The sequence below is a fragment of the Colias eurytheme genome, chromosome 21 (assembly GCF_061535395.1).
Source record: "Colias eurytheme isolate Ceu_HAF_F1 chromosome 21, ilColEury1 Martin Lab GWU primary, whole genome shotgun sequence".
Lineage (NCBI taxonomy): Eukaryota > Metazoa > Arthropoda > Insecta > Lepidoptera > Pieridae > Colias > Colias eurytheme.
This window is the reverse complement of record NC_143000.1, coordinates 3,404,133-3,418,262: the sequence shown is the minus strand read 5'-3', so window position 1 is coordinate 3,418,262 and position 14,130 is coordinate 3,404,133. Positions and strand designations below refer to the sequence as shown.

At 34.6% G+C, this 14,130-nt stretch overlaps 1 protein-coding gene and 1 long non-coding RNA gene across 2 annotated transcripts in view; both read right to left on the bottom strand.

The window, feature by feature from the left end:
• LOC149899010 (uncharacterized) overlaps positions 1-14,130 on the bottom strand; it is a 156,612-nt gene that overhangs the window by 115,370 nt on the left and 27,112 nt on the right. The window lies entirely within an intron of this gene.
• LOC149899011 (Fanconi anemia group J protein homolog) overlaps positions 1-14,130 on the bottom strand; it is a 52,924-nt gene that overhangs the window by 19,843 nt on the left and 18,951 nt on the right. The window contains exon 3 of the mRNA XM_090114100.1: positions 3,091-3,216. Within this exon, the coding sequence (XP_089970226.1) occupies positions 3,091-3,216 (126 nt within the window). The remainder of the gene's footprint in view (positions 1-3,090; positions 3,217-14,130) is intronic.

Genomic DNA, 14,130 nt, shown 5'->3' with positions numbered 1-14,130 from the left:
AGTTTGTTTGCAAAAGTACATAAATCTATGAACCCGTAAGTACGTAAGTTAAACTAGAGCGAGTAGTAAATAAATATTTATTTACGTTATTAAAGCCGGCTTCTGTGGAACTTGTGCCGTCTACGAAACTTATTTCCACTATTTTCGTTTGTTGCGTTCAATACTTTGTGCTGAAAGTAACAGTTTCTTTGAATATCGCTGTAGAATTTTCTTTAAGCCGTTGTAGGTACGTTATTTTATTTACTTTTATTATGATTGTCTCAGAATTACACTAGATCTACCTATTGTAAAAATACAAATGTACAACATGACAGTCAGTCAGGATTGATGATGGAATTATTTATTGAAAATTTTGAATAAATAATAATTTTATCAAAAACTAGACTGTTGTCTTTCCATCCGTCCCACTTTGGTAACGATGACAAGTTCATATGGTCTATGCTCGATTTCATTCAAAGTTCTGCAGCACTTTTTGCTTTATCGAGTACCTAACAAACGTGCTATTAAAGAATATTTTCGGTCACAGACCTTTATTATAAGAGTCGACTTCATCCATAAAGTCATGAATAAATAAACAATATGAAATACTTGACCATCCCAAACGGCATATTTTGTTGCAAGAATGCAATTTCACTTTTTATTGTGCACTTAACTGCACGCTTATGTAATACAAATCAGAAGGATCTTACAAAAATGCATAAGATGAATGATAGAGTTAATTTTATAGTACCCAATAGTCCCGTACTTTCTAACTAGGTATAGGTAGGTATGTTCCTAATGAAAAAAATCAGTTTTATAATAAAAAGTAAAAACGCATGAGTCTATTTTTATGCTATGGATTAATTTGATTAAGGTTTTCAGAACCTTCTTAGAACGTAGCCTACCTTCCTTTTTTTTAAATAAAACGAAGGAAGTTAAAATATAGGTATCATATGGATTTTGAAACTGTGCATTTGAGGCAAAGCGAAAGCTATATAAAAATGGGTTACATATTAATAAGAATAACATAAAATATTAAAAAAACTTAGTGATTTATATTTTAATAAGTTTTTTCGTGTTTTATCGCCAAGTCGCGAAGTTATGCAAAGACAAGGTCTGAAAGTTAAAACTTTCGGCTTGCGAAATGTTTGAGGCAATTATGATGCAATGCCTCTGAGAGTTTTGCATTGTTATTTTTTGATATCAATCATAATATTTAATTCTTAACTGTTTAGGTTGTAATGCTGTTAAAGTAACTGGATAAGAAGACTTTTATGATGTATTTTGCGAGGATTATCTTGGATAGATGTAGATCACTCCATTATTATGGTTTGTTTTATTGGTACCAATTGCAATGCCCTCAAAAGATTTACTCCGACAAAATATTCATTAGATACCTATACCATAACTTAAACATGACCTGTACACTTGACATTAGAAATCCATAAAACGTATTTTCGATCTTCCACTGAAAAGTGAAAACATTCCTTAAATACCACTATGTGATTTATATCCTTACTACTCGAGCTTCTGAAACTCTTCCTAACCTATACAGTTTTCACATCTACATTTATTAACATGTCAATACGAGGTCCGTTCTGGCAAACGTTTTTTCCCGTCGTCTCCACGCATCGATCGTTTGTCACGGCGAGAGGTCCCGCCTACATTTCACGCGAGAGGTGTTGATTGGTCCACCGATGATACGCACACAGCAAAAATGGAGCAAGACTGCCATTTCATGTCGTCTTTTCTGATGATTGTGCTCAGCTAGCTGTATGTAGAGGTTTATTAAATTGTAGATGACGTCAGCTCGTGGTGGGCTCAATTATAACTGTGCTGCTAATTATTTTTATTTTTTTATATTTTTAGTCTGCCTTTATCATTCCACTGAGGCAATCTCTTTAACATTTCTCTCGATGAAATGCTTTATAACATACAGGATATATGTTATGAATGAAAGGCTCAATTGCTTAAAGCAATAACGATACCGTTATTTTAAAATTGGTCGTTACTTCAATTATTTTAAAAGTGAAATGTGTAAAACCTTTATGTCATCCAATGGAAATTGTGTCATAGCATGATTCCAGTTTTAATAAATTTTCTTCCTTGATAGAAATTATAAAGGTTACTACAGTCACGAAAAATACTTCAAATTGTTTTTTGTTAATATTTTCAATCGTGGAAATCTTGTAGGTATTTCGTATAGAACAAAATACAGAAAATTTTAGTCTTACAACAACAAAATAGAACTATAATCATACCATGATATAAGTACCTAGATAATAGATATAGATACAACATTTTAGTAAAGTAAGAGTAAATAATATGGCACATTGAAGCTCTTGTTATAATTAAATAAAAATTCTTCTGGTATTTGTATTTTAGCCCGTGAATAAATAAAGTACATATTAATATTTATTCATAGTTGTGGATAAACAAATATACTTAAAGATTTTTATATCCTACATCGAATATACAAAAACATATCACGATAACGCACATGAATCAACGCCTCAACCACGTATCACGAACGCTACCAAACGTACCTATATCTGCACTTGAAATCTAATTCCGATTCATACAATCGAGCGAGCAGATGCGCGTACGTAACCAACAATAGGCAGCATTTGTACGAGCATTCGTAATACAACTAATTTGACGCTAGAGCCGTTGCATAAAGGCCGATGCTCGCTTGTTCGCGCCCTGATCGACAGATCCGATAATTTGAATATGGAGAGGCATCGAGCCGTGATGCGTCTGCGCCGGCGCAGATCCGCGCAAACGGCAAACTGGATTCGGGTACTTATGTTACGTATGGTGTTTAATTTTACGGAAAGATTTTCGGTTTTGTTCGCTTTTTTTTTAGGTGACGGTATCGAATTTGGAATTTTTAATATTATATTCGTTATTGTGCGCGTTCGCACAGCTTTTGTTCTTAAAGATATGCAATTTTCAAATCTCTGCATTAAAAATCAATATCGCCGTAAATTTTCTCGAATAGGTAGAAATATAATAATTTTATACTGAGTAACGATTTTTACAATAGAAAATTGAGTCGTGATCAAGATGAGCTAGTAGTGAAAATAGAAAAGTAGAAGAAAAAATACTTACTATTAACCTTAGAGAAGATGTCCTCACCAGGGCTGTTGCATTTCGATAGGTCCGAATTGCCTTGCAATGTGCTTAATTCAGGGTGATCTTGAAAGTAATCTTGCGCGAGTTTCGCCTGTACTTGATCTGTAAAGAAAAACTTTTATTGAATGCTGATTGTTTATCTCTTCGATTGTAGATTTGTAAACTAGTCTACGTAAAACAGAAGAATTAAGGCCGATATTTCGATCCTTGGATGTCTTATCTTCTTATCCGTCCAATAAATGATTACCTAATTTATTAAAGAAGAATATAAAAATGTATCCTGTAAAACTATGTGTTTCTTGCCTGGCCAATTTACATATTTTGGAAATGGAAAGGATTGAAAAATGAGCCCTAATGTAGATGATACCATCAGGTAAAAGTGAATAGTCTATACAACAGAAGTAAAAAAACGGACGTGACGCCATATTATTAAAAATAATGCTGCAAATAAACAAACGATAAAAATTAATTTCAACAGACGGTTTCTATATACGTAGAGATTATTAATATTTTTAACTAGCGGTCCGCCCCGGCTTCGCCCGTGGTACATGTTTACGTTTTCTCTACGTAAGAACCATCCTCGTACTTCAAGGAATATAATAAAAAAAGAATTATCGAAATCGGTTCAGCTGTTCTCGAGTTATGCGCTTACCAACACATTTTGCGATTCATTTTTATATATAAGATTGTACAAGAAGGATACAAATACAGAATTTGGTCAATTTCTATTATTAATTAAAAGTTGCCGCGATTTTGTTAGACGTAATTAATTAACAAAAAATACACGATACACACAGATGATTATAAAAAAAAAAATACAGTCACGCTAAGAATATTTCATTTAACACTAAATGTTCTTAATTATATAATGTTTTCATTTGCTTCCCATGAAAATAGCGAATACGAACGAAAATAACAAATTTGGATAAAATATTGCTGTTGCTATAGAAATAACTCTGTTTAGCAGAAACTCTACAACGATATTTTATACCCTTCAACAGGTTTTAAACAAAAATTAGCTACGGAATAAGAGCATATTTGTTCGTAATTACTAAGTAGTTTTTTCATGTAACTTCGGATGGTTCTTATCTATATCAGATGATTATAGTCAGTTATACAGGGTGTCCCACTTTCGGTATACTAAGCGCAAAGGGATTTGTAGTTTTGCATACGCTGAGTACGTAAAAAATAATTATAAAATTCCAGACGCATTTTTTTTTAAAATAGAGGAATTCTTAAAATTCCATGTGTACACCCCCAACAAGCAAACCGCCCAACTTTGCCACCCGCATGTGAGCTATCGTTTAAGATTATGTTTTCATAGACAAAATACTCACATTAGCGAAGCGGTAGGTATATGCCGGCTGCGCGAAGCTAGAGACGAATACATGGATTTTAAGGAAAAATTTAGCAAAAAAATTTTCGCGTAATTTTGTTATTTAAGTATTTTTTATGTGATCAGTGTATGCAAAACTACAAGTCCCTTCGCGCTTAGTATACCGAAAGCGGGACACCCTGTATAGATAGTTAAAAGTAAAAAAAAATACATAATAAAACGCCCGATTAAAAAGACATGACTATATTAAAGTAAAGTAGGAATGTAGAATAATTATTACATAAGTTTTATCTTCAAAATGTACGTTAATATGTATCTACTTAATCTATCAAGTAAGTAGTATAAGTTTATCCTTCTATTCCTGGAAAGACAAACCAACATGTTATGATAAATGTGGAAGTTACCATGTTCGCATCTAAATCGGTGTACAAAAAGTAAAAGATAAATGTACGTTTGTATTTCATTTGCATTTATATTTCATGTTCATCTTAAAAATTATTACGAAAAACAATTTAATTTGAAGACAGTTTTCATAAACAATTCTGGCATTTATTTATTTAAATGCTTTGAAGCCGTTTTCAGTTCAAAATGTATTGAAACCAAAAATTTAATACTCTAAAACAGCCAACGATCACCGCTAACCCCACCTCTCCTACACAAAGAACTGTAAAATCCGAGCAATTTTTACTTTCGGCTCTCAGTTTGTACGTATATATTTATCGATTTATTGCAAACACGAGTTCGTGTTTTAAAAAGTCAAGTAGACTGGGCGAACGGCGATGTGGGTCTTGTATCTTGTGCGCCAGGGTTCAAAATGCGCTAAATGGAAATCACTCTATAAGATTTTTCGGATCGGTGGCTGTGTGTAAAAATGCCGTCTTGTAGGCACACCGCCCCTCCCCAGGCGACATTTTTACAAGGGGGAGGAGGGAGGCCACCCGCGGACGCTCTCGTCATTTCGTTGTCATCCAGGTCCTCCTTTTTGCGCGATCACGGCGCGAGCGTCGGCGTCACAATACTGTTCAGTATTTTTATTCTTTTCGAGAAGAAAATGTGAAAAAAAAAAGCGTAGAAAATCAGGAACAATGCCGCCCTTGGGCGAGATTACCGCCATCAGAAAATGAATGCTTTGTTAAATCCAACGGGATGTTTTTCAGTTGTTACATTAGACTTGTCATTTCCATTAGAGGCCGGCCCGGGCATAACAAGTTACCGAATGAGCCTACAGCTTTATTTACGTTTCAATTAGGGAAAGTGCTTTGCTAATAAACAACCTAGCTTTTTATTAAAATACTTATACATCTTTATTAAATTTATTCTCGTTGTACTATATTGGTTTTTGAACACTATATTTCGGAACAAATATCATTATTTGAAAATTAAACAATTGTTCACCGTAAAATTCTGTATTATGAACAGTTTGTAAAGGTCATGGACAAATGAAATTGTGTTTTAGTTTTCTTGATTCGATAATCCGTATTTTTTATCCATAAATGGGAAGCCACATTCTATTATCGTGTTCCCATGTGATATAGCCTAAAATGTGATGATTTCCTCAAATCTACAATTTCCTAACAATCCAAAGCATTTCCAAAGAAATTGATTAAGGAACACGAGCGGTTAACCTCAAAGGCCAGCAGACGTTCATTCAGAGCGATGTAACGCGATGCTCTTACAAATCGGCGGAGTCAAAGCTTTGCCCGGACCGCGCTTCGCTACCAATCATATCAGTTCTGACAGGACAAAGCTGTAGGTGTCATAAAGGATGGTAGGTAGCTCGATCAGGTTTTAGTGAGGACGCTCAGTGAACGAATGCTTCTAGAGGTTTCTTGTTTCAATTCGTTCAGAGTTTAGATTATTGTCCATTCATTACAATATTACTTATATGGTATGTACTAAGTTTTTAATCGTATTAATTCCTACTTAATATTATAAGAATACATGTTGTGGTGGCTTGTTATTTTTTACACAGATTTGGTAATTGGTATACACATAGATCTAGGTCTGGATTAGAACATAGGCTAATTTTTATCCTTGTCCCATGTGATTTGGGCAAAAAGCAGGTGACTTTGCATGTTCCACAACTGAATTCATTTCTCAAATTAGATTTAAAGGCGATTATAAGATTTTTTAGATAAGAAGCTTAAGATAACTTCAGACTCAAGATTTTATTTTTGGTTTCAAGACATGCTAGGAATATAGGTGCCAAGCCAGTGAAGCTTTCTGTCATAATTTCCATTCCCAAAACCGGATTTTTTATTATTGTCGATAGGGAAGCGCTTTACCACAATCTCGCCTAATGTTAAGCTGCGATGTGGTCTAAGATGGTACGCGCTTCCCTAGAAGGTACCTGTTCACTCTACGCTTGAAAACCCCACTATTGTATTGTAATTCTGGAGATGAAAGACGTAACTTTTTTTAATGAAAGCATTTTAGTTGCATCACCAAGATTGTTTAATGCCTTTTTACATCATACATTGCTTAAATAATGAACAGGATAGTAGAAGTTGCGCAAAACCTCTCACCAGCCAAATCGAATTACGCATTCCCATTTATTCATAGCAGGACACAAAAAACGATTTACGACCGCATTAAACCGTATCTCCAGCACGCGAACCGTTTTTTAAACATAATTCCTAATTTCCGTGCTTAATACACGTTATCGGAAACCGATCGGTTCAGCATTTTGTCGGGCGATAGCAACCCTTTATCTGATGGGGGTACCGGGTGACATCGCGGGCGTATCGCCGCATTTCATTATGCTACCAAATTATCAGAGTGCACGCTGCACGTGACGATGTTTCAATAAGATTTACAAATATTACGGTAACAGCGCTGTCACGCGGCCATAAAGCGTTGTGGACATGCAACGGGTTGTCTGTAATGCTTGTCTAGAATTCGTTAATAATAACTCAGGGCTATGAATGATTTTTACTTACAAAGAGCATCTATCTACAAAATGCACCATACCATACAACTTGAATGATTTCAAATTGTTGTGTTGTACGTAGATTATAGTATGTAAGGTCAGTATTGCACGCCTCATAAGCGAAGCGTTGAGGTGGGTACTACTGTCACTTCGCGCAAAACATCTGATTTTTCAAACTTAAAATGTCTTTATGTATCATACATTGCACTTGTAAGATAATACATACACACACATATTAAGAAAAAACACTATTTTTAACGTTCATGATATTTTTGATGTCATTTTTGTTATTTAAACTAGTTAAAAAACAGTTTAAAAAAGTTCTGTCTTGGACGTCCGTGTGTCTGTATGTGCGGATCCTTTTTCTTGTTAACACGATAGCGACCGAAATACTTTACTAATCGAGTCTTTTTTTTTCTCTTACGCTTGAGTATGCTCAGGAATAGAACCCTTTCATTTTTCAGGGTCTGATTCGATGTGGTTTAATTGTTATTAAATAAACAAAAATAATAATTAATAAATATTTATTAAAAAAAAATTATGAGGCGTGCACTTTTGGATTTTCCAAATTATTTTTATATTGCTAGATATGATAACTTTAGCGTTCTCTTCGACACCTCTCTGTAGAAACTGCTAACACCGGGTAAGTGGTAAAAGTGCTTTAAAAATATCTCGTTTGAGTTTGAGTATTTGCCATAATATATATCAAGTCTAGTCAAATATTATATGAAAAACAAAATATTTTGAAAAAATCCAACAAAACGTTTAAAAGAAGAAATTCACAAAATCAAATAAAATAAAGTCACATTACAAAATATGATAACCGACGCTCTAAGAAGAGTTTTGAGATTCTGCAGAAAAATACATTTACCTACGTTCAAACACAACGTCAGTTTTTGTACATAAAAGGTTCATGTAATGAAATCTGTAAAAGACTTCAATAAAATATTATTCTACATAAAGAGCCACTTAAACACGATATTCAGTCGCATCAAACTCATGTCGGCACGTTTGTGCAAACAAGTTTATCTTTCCTATAAATATTTCATAGGTTACGTTATGTTTCGGAATCATATAGGAAAGCTGAGTGAATATGTATCTTTGTATCTATGCGTTACAATCGTTGCTCCTTGTCAATCATTTCATTGCGATTATAATTATACAGGTCCCCACAGAGCAAGCAGCCTCGCGAAGCAGTGGCTTTAGAATGCCACTTAAGTTAATTGGCACGAACAATCGTTTGCTTAAAATTGACCAATTGAAAGCTTTTATTGGCTGATGGATGGTCGGATGACCTATCAAAATTAAGCGAATAGACCGTTCGTGCCGTTTGTCTTAGGTACTCACATTCTAACCTGTTAAAGACTACGACTAGAAAATGACAGCATATGCGTTTTCCTTAGTCCGTTCACGTTCACACTGACCGAGCTGCTTCACGCGGCAAATGCTTCGTGAGGCTGCTCGCTCTGTGGAGGCCTATTGATGATCTTAACGCATTAAAACCAATAATAAAATAAAATTTCAACTTAGAAAAGTGGACATAGATCGTACATCCTGTTTATTATATTCGTTTGAAATAAAATACAAGTTTATAATTGCATTAAAAAGGTAAGTAATAAATAAAACAGTAAACATGACCTGTTACAAAGAAAGGCAAGAATATCTCATAAATAGTAAATTATACTTCCAACAAGCTTTGAACAGTATTATGTATTTACAACATGAGCGTTCGGTTTTAATTAAGAATATTATCTATCTATCATTAGAAATTTGGATCTCTATAGATAATGTTCAAGTGGTAAGCAATTTCAGGATGCGAAGGACTTAATAAATCATAGAAATGTAGTTTTTAAGCCATCCTTACAAAAGTTTTTGTAAATTTATGCATTATACTGATATTAATTATAAGCTAGCGTTCAATAGAGCAACGGCATTATAAACCTCATTGAATAGCAGGCAATTTGTAAAGGAAATTGATAACCAATAATTTTGAAACAATCCACAGGGCGCGCAGCAGCTCCAACAAAACGAACCCTCACAAAGGTAAGGAAACAGCCAGTTTCAGGGTTTACAAAGAGAATAATATTAGACGACCACAATGGCGGTGCTTGCAGCGAATAAAAAACGGATGTGTCAATAATTAACCGTGTGATTCAGCAGCCGACGCCGGCGGCCATCGATTGCGGAGCCGGTTTCACAAAAAATAACCTACGTATTGTGTATTTGGACGAGGGAGAGCTTTGCTTGTCATGTTTTCATAGCGCGAGGCTGGGGTGAAAAATATTACACCCCCGGGCGATTATGTGAGAATGTTCGGATAAATCGCATGTGCGAGTACGATATCGTTAAGCCTATTGTGATTTGAATTGCTTATTTGTTTAGCGCACCGTGTTTAAATTGTTATGTACAGTGTTATGTGATAAGTACAATGTAAACCTATACGTTGTTAAAATGTTTAAATAGATTAAGTCTGAGTTGCCATAGTCACGGATAAACTATTTTCCTATTTTCTTATCTTAGTTTGTAACTTCTGGAACGTGCGGCACAAAGGCCACTAGTAATGCAAATACCTTAATTTGTACCTATACCTTCTATTATTTCTAAATACTTTACTTTTTATTCTAATACATTTTTTTTACTTTTCAAAAGAAAAAAACTCTTGGAAGCGTCCTCTTTTACAGTTATTTATAGCCATTCTATTAAGAAACCTTGAAACTATGCTTGTGCCACATCCACCGGGAAACATATTAACAGTCTAGGACCTAGTTAGTTAAAAAAACAATTACATATAATTTCAAATATGTTAGTACGAATAATTTGCATATACATAATATGTTCATGTTATCCTTAAGTGCCAGGAAGGTATATGGATATACATAATACGAAGGCTTTATGCTCAGGAAATTGCTTGATCTTCACAAGTCAAGTGTGGTTAGTAGCACTAGTCACTCCTCATCTCCTCAAATGTTTCGTATTATGAGGAATACTATATATGAAACAATATTATCATATAGTATTCCTCAATGAATATTCATAACACGGAAGAATTTAGCTAGAATTAAACATAATTTTATGTTTACTCATGGTCAAATGGTCTATTAATATCCGACAGGTAAATTATAAAGATTTTATTGGTGGGGTTGTGTCTCTTTTATCCAAAATTTGTGTTAAATTGCATAAGGTAAAGAGTGAATGATAAAAATTAAATTCTGTATATAAGCGAATTAAAGTACAGATACTGCGAGCGGAGCCACAGTGACGTTTGTGTCGTAGTACCTATCCATGGAAAATCGACGCACATAAAGAAAACAAGTAGGTAAGGTAAGTAAATATATTTCTCAAAATATAAACGAATTCACAAAATATCAATATTCAGCGCAATCATAAAAGTACAATTCCAAAAAGCCATAATATCTAAAAAATTAATTACAATAGCGAGTAGTATCAGACAATAAGTCGGCAAGATCCCGATAAATCCACGCACAATTTGAACCCCGCGAGGATCAGGAAATTCATCTCGCTAATCCAAAGCCTGTGAATAGTAAAAGTGATTCTATTCATCAGCTCTATTCACCAGGGAGGGGAGGCAGAGTGGGGGAGGGGGTTGGAAAGCGCTAAAATTTAATAAAGCCGAGCTCGTCGGACAGCCCTCGCGATTAATTACGCACAAGAGGCTAGTAATGATACCTACCCGCTCCATAAATACCGGGGGTAGTTTGTCGCTCATCTATAATTCATCGCTGAATCTGTACAGCGTTTACTTTGGATTATATGTTGATGTTAATATTTGATAGGCGAAATTAATTCGTTTACGCCTAGTTTCATTTTGGTGTATCTACCTATGGAGTGGCGAGTGTTGATATCACAACACGTATTGTTCATTACGGCACGTACGGTGAGCTTTATTGGAGTTTTTATTTGAATGGCGTCATTTGAACGCTACAATTTTTAAAATGTAAAAAGGATATAACATATGAGATGATAGATATTTTTTTATTTCTCTAGTATGTCTTTATCAAATGTACTTATACAAATCGAAGGTGTTTATCATAAGCCCATAATTTTAAATTTTGCCAATGCTTTTTACGAATTTTCAGTTGTTTTTTTTTTTTATTACCGTAACACTTCTTGACAAATTCTGAATATAGACAAACCTAATAGACAAATTATGTAACAATTAAAATAATTATAAGCCACCTATAGCAGGCGAAGACGAAGGAAAAAATTCATCAGTCATTCAAGATTGAAAATATTTTCTTATACCTACTTCCCTACCTACGATCCTAATATGTAGTAAAGTCCCCCAAAGTACTCCGCTCCCTTTAGCTCGAAAGTAAAAATTAAACCACCAGCTCGAAAACTCCGTATGTGAAAAACTTACGTCAAAAAAGGTCTTATTAAAACACTCGAGACGCACTTATCTAAACTAAACCCACACAGCACAGCGCTCGTTCCCTCCACGCATTATTCCACCGGGGAGGCTCCGCAGTCACATTTATATAATTTCACCTTAGATTTTCCTTTTGTTGCGTCGTAGGCAACATCAACCATTTACTAATGAGTTGCCGGTTCATGTGTCTTATATAACGGATCATTTTAATGGAAAATTTCTGCACAAAAAGGATGGCTTAAGCTATTTTCTTTGTGGCAATATTGCCGTCGGTTCAAGGGAGTAATTACAAAAATAGAGATCATAATATTCTGTTCTTTAATCTTGGAAATATAACGAAAAATGTATGTGTATAGTCAGAAGTAAAAACTTAAATGTACCTTATAATAATGATAAGTACCATCGTTTCTGTAATGATTGTTCGTAATACTCATTGTGAGATATTGTCCTTTCTACAGGGATATACCTACCCTCAATATTATATCGCCTACGCCTAGAACGTATTTGGTGCTAGTATCAGCATTTATTGCATTGTGGTCCTATTCAGCATTCAGTCATAAAAATCCATTCCAATAAAATAATTCTGTCGCTCGTAGCATTGCATTTCTATATTCACACATGGAGTGTACACCGCCGTGTACATACCACAATACATACACGCGGCTACGTCCCCTATTTACAGAGAAATTCTTCAAGTGGCGCGTTTGAAGCCCGGGCATATTCTGATGCGGGTAACGACATCTTTTGTTACGTTTCTACTCCGCTATACGCGGGTATACGCTCGTAATCCGCGCTCCGCTCGAGTATTTCGAGTGTTTCACATTCGCCCGCTCTCCATTCGTCGCGAGGGAACGGCGTCACACTTGACTCTTGCTCTGCTACGAGTTGGGAACTGAAGCGGGTTTCTTGTGCCCCTGGCTGATAAACAGGTATGCGTTTCAGAACACGGTACCTCTTAGATACTTGTTGTTCTTGAATATTCTGCGTGTACTACTGTCAATACTTGGAACAAAAGAAATGGATGTAAGGTAAAAGTGCAGTGAAGATGAAGGTCCTGATTAAAAACTTGTATCTTCGATACGAAATATCTCACAATCCATGTATTATGGATATATGGATAATCAAATACATGGTATGGAATTGGGTATGGAAAATGTTGAATCTTAGTTGTTATACTTAAATAAAATGAGGACTAAAGGCACTGTATTCACTGTATCCGTTCTTCATGTATGTAATTAGAGTATTTTAAAATATTTTACAAACATCGAAAACTATTGAATAAATACACAACTTAACGCATTCTGAATTAGATAAAGCACTACCGTGTTATATTATTCTGTCTCGATACAACATGATCGACTATGTCCATCAAGAGCGCGTCCACAAAATAGCATCACTACTATCTACTATCAACATGAGGGAGACTCATATTTCAATAGAAAGTAAGTGCTAGTTCCCCGCTCCCGCTTCCTCTTCTGCCCGACTCCTACATCCTCATCGCGTCGCGGTATCGTCTCCGTAATTGGAGCTGGAGTGGCAATTAGCGGCCACTTGCCTCTGTCACCGCTCGACGTCTCTTATTCTACTGCTACCTTGTTATTCCTACCTACTATTTTTAACTATTTACTCGTTAAAGAAGTTTGCGCTGGAGCATTCTTAATTTAGTATTCAATTCCGAGATTTTCTTCTCGCTCCATATAATGATGTATTGGCGGTTTAATTTATTCAACGATTTATAGTGAATAATTACTTTCGGTGACTCCAACTTAATTTATTTATTTTTATTTACTTGTTCAGAAAGTAAACACCCTTACAAAATACACCATTATATACATTTACAGAATATAATATGTTTCTAGTCAAAAATACATTATCTCAATATTGATTTACAATGTTGATTCAATATTGATTTTCATTACATAAGATTGGTAAAATTTAAATAAATGCAAACATAATTAGATAGTATACTTAGAATAAATGCATTCTTTCTTTCTACTTTTTTCATATGCAGAAACGAAATTTTTCATCCCACTTCTAATCATCGGTATCAATAATTCAATTTAATGTGCTGGGGGATCTCTTCGAAATTCCATCCTAAACCCTCTATTAATTGCCAGAATTAATTCGTCCCCTACAAAACATAAAGTTCGGCGTACATAATTAATGTGTATTTCCATGCAAACCTTAAAAATTTTTTTACAGCGTTTTTTCCAATAAATTATTATTGGACGTTTTACTCTTGAAGAACTTTATTATATGTGTGTGTTACCTATACCTATAGGTCTATCGTTTCGTATAGCAGTGTTATTTTTTTTCAAAGCTTTCACCAGATAATAATAATGTTATACAGTTAGATACATT